The sequence below is a fragment of the Gastrolobium bilobum genome, unplaced genomic scaffold (assembly GCF_033153095.1).
Source record: "Gastrolobium bilobum isolate Gb01-03AN ecotype WA unplaced genomic scaffold, APGP_CSIRO_Gbil_v1 utg8799, whole genome shotgun sequence".
Taxonomy (NCBI): domain Eukaryota; kingdom Viridiplantae; phylum Streptophyta; class Magnoliopsida; order Fabales; family Fabaceae; genus Gastrolobium; species Gastrolobium bilobum.
Window position 1 is genome coordinate 29822 of NW_026899583.1, and position 7553 is coordinate 37374.

General features: G+C 35.0%; 1 protein-coding gene across 1 annotated transcript; it reads left to right on the plus strand.

Moving 5' to 3' along the window:
* The first annotated feature begins 4359 nt into the window (after positions 1–4359).
* Positions 4360–7288, plus strand: LOC133291691 (indole-3-acetic acid-induced protein ARG2-like). The gene is made up of 3 exons (XM_061489990.1): positions 4360–4415; positions 4565–4623; positions 7110–7288. The coding sequence occupies exons 1-3, from the start codon at positions 4360–4362 to the stop codon at positions 7286–7288; spliced, it is 294 nt and encodes a 97-aa protein (XP_061345974.1).
* Positions 7289–7553: the final 265 nt, after the last annotated feature.

The following is a 7553-nucleotide window of genomic DNA, read 5'->3' on the forward strand; positions in this document are numbered from 1 at the left end:
TTGCTTACCACAATCATGTGTCATGATTGTGTGAAGCATACACTACCTATCATGACCGGATTTTAGGACCTTAGTGGGCATTTGGTATAGGATAATATTTTTTGTTTGGGAATTATAATTCCCAGGAATATGATGGGAAAATGAATTTTCTGGGAATGTTACCAAAGAATTGTTTGCTAGACCAAAATATTACCAGGATTATTTGCTCAAGTTTGCTGATCTATATTTGGTTAATTGTCAAATATTAATGGGAATATGGGGTAATTTTACAAAAATAACCCCACCTTCACTCTTTTCTTCAAACACCATTTCTGTTTGTTGGGTTTTATTCAAACAAGCTTGTGTTTTCAAAATTAAAAATCAAAATAGTTACAATTAGAAATTTGGTCCTATTCCAAATTAGTGATTAGATCAGACATGAATATAATCACTCGTTGGTTGCACATAACCATAAAGCATAATTCTTGTTGTTGTTATTCTTCTTCTTCACTAGGAAATGTCACTTAATGTGTTAATATTAAGCATTCTCTTCACAGTCTCTTCAATAGTCACCTTTCACTACTCCTCATATACTTCTCAACCTCCATCGTCGTCGTCTTCTTCTTCCTCCCTCTTCGAACGGTGATCTGCGCACGCCAATTACTACGCTATGGCGGATCCTCGTGACTCGGTGGGTGGCACGTGCGACTACGATGACCTGTTGAAGGCGGGTTATGGGATGGCGACGGTGGGGCTGAATGAGCCGCTGTTCGAGCGGGACCGGATCTGTTTTCACAAAGCAAAGCTAGGGCTATTTTTGTCAAAAAAATTAGTGAATATTCCTTTCAGAATACCATATGTGGAATGGTATTCTTAGATAGTATTTTCAATAATAATTTACACATAAATGGAATACCGAGAAAATTACTTTCCCGGGTAAATTTTTTGAAATGTGCTACCAAACATGGTCTTCTTGGAAACCCACCCTCACTTTTCAGAATTATGAGAAATGTGCTACCAGTTATGAGATTAATTTTGATTTCAGAATTATTATATGATTCATTGGATTCATCACATTCACTTAAAGTTTTGACTTGTTTAGAGGGTTGACGAATGAGAGGTGTATGGGACTATTGAGTCTCTTGATGAGATTTGGAGGAATGTTGAGGAGTATCTGGAACAGTCAGAGAGACTAATCTCTCATTAATGATTTTTAATAATTCATTTTGATTTTGATTGGTTTTAGGAAAAGATTTTAATTTCGCAAAATCTTTCTTAAGTTGTTCAGTCATTTTGAAAGGTTTGAATAATGATTTTTCTAAAATTTTATTTGAAGAAGATGAAAGTGAAGATGAAGGTTCATCCTTAACAGATTTGTTAAGTTTTTCACCTAAGATTTTAAGATATTTCTTGGTATAATTTGATTGTTTTACAAGATTTTTAATATCTGTAAAAGAGATTTGTTCACTTTCGTCCTTAAATTTGAAAGGTGAACCAAAAAAAGGTCTGTTTTTTGTCGCCGCGAGAGTTTGGGAGTTAGAAAGGAACAGTAGGAGGAAGTTCAGACTTGACAATTTTGTCCTTCCTTTAGATGCCAAACAGTGATGGTGTTTGCGGATTGTGGTGCTTTGAATGGATAATCAATGTCTGGACAGAATAAGCTTGAAACCAATCAAAGAAAGGAATGTTTAACTTTGCTTTGTTAAGAAAATTATAAAATTCTTCTTGAATTAGTTTTCTGTTAATTCCCTTATATATTTAGAAGAACCATTCTCTTTAAGGAGTTCAATCCTCATAATTAAAAACAGTGAATGTTACAGGACATCTTTTACTATTCCGTTTAGGCAATACGAATGGAAAGTAATGCCTTTCAATTTAAAGAATGCTCCCACTAAATTTCAGAGAATCATGAATGACATCTTCATATATATATTGGGTATAGTATTTCTCTAGTCAATGGAGATAAGTTATCTCCAATGACCCCCAAAACTACGTCATTTTGAATTAATGAAGGGTTTTTTTTCGTAATTTTAGGGGAATTAATAAAGGGTGTTTCGGTAAAATTCGTATGACAAAAAAAAAACAAAATTACAGAAACACCTTTCGTTAATTCAAAACGACGTAGTTTTGGGGGTCACTGGAGATAACTTATCTCCAATGACTGGAGAAATATTTTACCCCCTCCCCCCACACACACACACATATAACTTCTCCTGCAATAATAGAAGTTCCCTATTTCCTGCAGAGACACCAAATCGTGGGGCCCACCATTTAAAAAAATAATGCACAAAACTTGATGTGTCTATAACATGAGGTTGCTCCTCACAAAATTCGAAAGGGAATTTCCCTTATCTCAATGGTTGTTAATTTCTTAATGGTTGTTTCTTTGTTTGGCCTTGTGTCTATATTCTATGCATCCCCTAAAGAAGTACCTAATTTGGACATTCAAATAAAAAATTACGACCTTCCGAAGTTTTACGATCAAATTATTAACTTTTTGAGCCACGTGTCACCACGTGAATGATACTGGGTCTTGCCCAAATTAGGCAAGACTAGTCACATCTTTCCTAGGCGTGTTCTAACAGGGTGATGCGTCTTTTTTGGGCGAGAGTGGTCACACAGATTTTAGGTGTGTCTGATTACAATAAATTCGTCAATTGATTCTAAATTGTTATATTTTCATAAATTGTTATTTAAATAACAGTAAATTAATTTCTTTAATTTAAATTAATTTTGTGCCTCTGTATTTTTTCTAGTTTAAAGAAAATTGAAAAAGACGCAAGTTTAACTTCGGAGATTCCGAAGAACGAAAAAATTGGACATATGTTTTGTCATTTTTTTTTTGGAGAATATGTTTTGTCATCTTTCGCGAAGAGTATTTCACTTATGAGGTCCGTTTTATAACGAAATTACGTCGTGTGCATATTAATGTCATCGTTGAATATTTTAGTAAAATAAATGTTTCCCCCGATAATAAATAGTGTGCATATGTGTTTTTTTTTTTTTTTTTTTTTTACTATTCTCAGTATCAAAACATATTCCTCAATAATAAATGTTGATGAATATCCTCCCTCAATAATATTATAGGAAAAACTTCAAAAAACTTATGTAAAATTTCCCATAATCACTTACTCCTTCTCGAAATTTTGAATCATTTATCTTTTAACTTAAAGTTTCTTTATCACTTATTTCCATAAGTTGGGAGGATAAGTGATAAAGAAACTTTAAGTAAGGGTGTAAATGATTTAAAATTTTGGGGTAAGTGATTCTAGAGAAAATTTATAGGGAGTTTTTAAAATTTTTCCAAAACTATATTATTATTGAGGGGGAATATTCTTATTACACAAAAAACTAATTGCCAACCCATCTATCTATTTTAATATATAGAATCTTAAACCCACCATTGGAAACTTTACTGACGTGTCGCTCTATCCTTCATTCTCAGCTTTGTGTTCACACTTGAGATCAGTTTGAAAAGTTACCTCTTTTAGAAATCTTTTATTATTCGAAAATAAAAATATTAAAAAAGGGTGGGATAATATTTGACATTCAAATATGATTTCGTAAAGGATCTTAATCCTACTAAGGAGGACTGGAGGATTAAAGTTAGCGAGGTAAAGAGTTGGAAGGTTCCTAATTTTCAGCGTGAATTTTTTTTATGATAATGTGGATATGGTTCTGTTAGATGAACATGTAATAGTTTTTGATTTATTTTTGGCAACTCAATTGTTGCTTGATTTGGTTTTGATTGATATACTAATGTAAATATTTTGTAGGGAGGAAAGATCCATGCTACTCTCAAGGGTTCTTTGCAGGTCCGCAAAAATGGTTGTGTTATAGCTTGACAATCTCACGTATTTATGTTATGTTTGTGCAATATTTATTATTTATTTGTTAAATTTCATTTTGATATATTAAAATAGTGCATGCAACTTCTGCAAAAATAGGGGTCACAAGCTTGAGTGCACTTTGTAGGAGCAATATGTGGATGGAGTGCAAACATTTTTGGCAAATAATCAATCTTCTCAGAACATCATAATAGTCCAGTGCGAGGATTAAGGGTTTAATTTTTTTTTTAATATTTGTTAATTATTTTTAACTCTGTTATAATCTACTTTGTCTCTCTGTATCTCCCACTTTTATGTGTTCTTAATTGCATAGGGAAAATTGAAATAACAAATACAATATATACGACAAGGATTATCTTCGATTTAAATATACCAGATATTTTGCTGTAGACTTCAAAGAAAGATGTCAAGCGAGATCAAAATCGAAATTGATTGATATTTTGTTGTTTAGTATTACTTCTATCCAAGATTTTTTTTCTCAATTTTCTCATGTATCCCACACTATAATCCTCACTTCTAAGAATGAGACACTATGCTCAGAAGGCTCCCTCTGCTCATCGCTGATGGATTCTCCAACGCTCTTACAAGGTAGCGCAATATTTTCTTATCATACTTTAACCATGTCTTTCCTAGTTATATCTACTTTGGCTAAGAAGAAGTTTTCTTTTTGTTCTATGCGGTTTTCTTAATAATTATTACTAATTGGATTAAGATGTGTGACTTTGTGTGGGGAACAGGCGTGGGTACGCGACAATGTCACAAAGCGCTACAAGGGAGGAGTGTAAGAACCCGCACCGTTAATTAAGGAATTTAATTAATAAATTATGCAAAATTAGGAAATGATTCCATAATTGAACCTAATAATTATTATGAGGCTTTAATAATTATAGTAAGTGAGTAATAATGCTGAAAGTCGCTTTTCGGAAGAAAAGTGCAGATACCGGTTCTGCTAGTCGGTATAAATGAGTACCAAAAAAGTGTCCCGGAAAATTAAAGTAAGTGCATGATAATTACTAGAATGATATGTAGGACTTGTAAAACGAGTTTCAAGTCCAGATAATGAGAACTGGTGCTAGAAACCGGTACTGGCTTGGAAAAACGCGTACCGGAAAGGTGCTCAGAAAATTATAAGAAAAATATGATAAATCTTAGAAAATTATGTAGTTTCATTGGGATTAAAATATGATAAATCTTTGGGATTAAAATGCTAAGCGTAGCAATTAAAGTTAATATTGTGTGTTTAATTGTTAAATCACTATATAAGCCTTAGTGGGCACTAAACCCTAGGCCATATTACATTCTCTACGTGAGTTTGGAGCTGGTGGCTGCTGCCTTGGCCTTCTCCACCTTTGTGTAACCTCCCTTGTAGCCTTTCTTCTCCTTTTCTTCACTAAAACACCTTAGGTGAGTGGGAATCATCTTTGTGAGTGAAAGGTGAGCACCTTTTCTGAGTTGTGGTGGCTGTGGGAGCTGAGTTGTTTTCTGGTTTGGTGGCATTCTTGTTGAGGAGTGTTGTTCTTGGCTTGTGAGGCTTCAAGGAGCTTCCTTTGTGAAGAAAGATCCTTGTTTGGGTGGTATTTTCGTGCACCCTTGAAGTCAGCACCTTGGGAGCTGATTGTGAGCTCCAAGAGCACCTCCAACCTCTGTTTTGAGCTTTGGTGAGTTGTACCTACCTTGAGCTTGTGTTTTAATGGATTAAAGGTGTGATCTTTGCATGTTTAAAGGGTTAATCAAGTAACCAACTGGGGTGTGGACCTTAATCAGTATAAAGATGCATGCTTTAACGTAAGTAAGTGTTAAAAATGGAACCTTGGAAGGATATCTTCACGAAATGCATTTTCTGCATTCTGTCATGAAATATCCGGATATGTTCCCGATGAATATCCGGATATGTGATATCCGGATATGGGTTTTGAGTATCCGGATATTAGATATCCGGATATGGGATTCTGGATATCCGGATATTGCATATCCGGATATGTCCAGTGAGATATCCGGATATTGCATATCCGGATATGGTCCCGAGGAATATCCGGATATTCTGGGATTTCGAAGAACAGTAGCTGTGCTGTGAGGACAGTAGGCTATTGGGGGTTTGTGGACCCTAGATTGATGAAGTTGAACTTCTGTTTTAATTAAACTAAGTCAGAATCAAGTGATTAAGGGCTTATGGCTTGGTGAGAAGCCTTAAGACATAAAGCGTAATGAAAAGGCGTTGTCTTTAATTTGTATGCATGTGGTACATGTTATTGATTTATATTTGGTCCATATCAGATTGTGATCTGCTGTGATTGGACTTTGAGCTTGTGGCATTGGATAGCTAGCATAGAGGTAAGCTTTCGTGTCCTCGGTTTAGCCATGTTGTGGTTCCACCATGTCCCATGGGGGTATGGTTTATGCATGCTGTGTACATGCTTTTGGATATTTTTATATGTTGATTGAACTTTACATGTAATGGCTTTTAATATGCATGTGTTGTTTCATCTTGATGGGAAGTCTGAGTATGTAGCGCCATACAAGACGGTGTACCGGGGTGAATGCAAGTGGTACTTGCACGGTGTGTAGGTGATAGACGTATACCTGCACTGTCTCTGGCCAGTAGATTAGTATTGACACACATGGCATGATTATCTGCTGCATTGCATTGTTTTAGAAATGATAAATGATAAACTGCTTTTGAACTTATATTGCACATGTAAGTGAGCTTGGGGTGGAAGATCCTTGAGGACTCACTGACTTACTGAGATTTCTAGATTAGAGATCTTACCCCACGTTTGGGGAATGCTTATTTCAGGATCAGATAGTATGAGTAATGATGCCTTAGGCGACAGGAGGCCGGAGCTTAGCTGATTATGTTTTACTGCTTTATGTTAGCATGACTGGATTGGGATGCTGTTTATGTTTTTCGCTATTTATGATATGTTGTTGTTGAGACTGATGTTGGGCATGTTGCCTTATTGGAGTGAGCATGGGGATTGTCCATGACACTTTCTGTTAGTACTTTTTAGATTGGAGTTGTATAAACTGTTAGATGGTCTGGTCTACATTGTTGTAGTTCCGTGACTAGAGCCACACTTATATTATCTATGTTATGAGGTATTTCAGTTAGTTGTTTTATTGCAATTACATACAGACGATATTTTATTAATTGATTATTAAGCAAGTTGGTAATGTTAATGGCATCATAATTGAAAATAAAAAGTAATTCCGCATTTTTAATTAAGCGCAGCTTAATACGATATTATGATAACATTACCGGATATATATACGGGGTGTTACAAGGAGCACCCTCAATCAGCGGTAAGATAGCACCCAAGTCAGGGGAAGACAAGGTGGCAACCTCTAAGAAGGATTCATGGGTCCTAGACCCCGTCACTGGTTACAGCAAACCGGAGAACACCAAAGAGATTGATATTGCTGAGCTGCGAGCGACGATTCAGGACAAAAATTTCAACCATTAATTTCAACCACCTCTTCGTGGCATGAATGGAGTACCTTGAGTCTTAAAGAAGTTTAGAAAACTTTTGAGGATTTAGACATGGGACTTCGAGAATATGTACAGACATCTATGCATGTTTCTCTTTATTTTTTGCATAGAAAATTGTTAAGCCTATTAATTTATTATTATGTCTATTGGGAGGGAAAATATTTAATACTTAAAATTTAAACTTTCTATATTTGAATTTTGAACTTGAGAGGTGGAAAAAAATTTAGCATTTAATATTG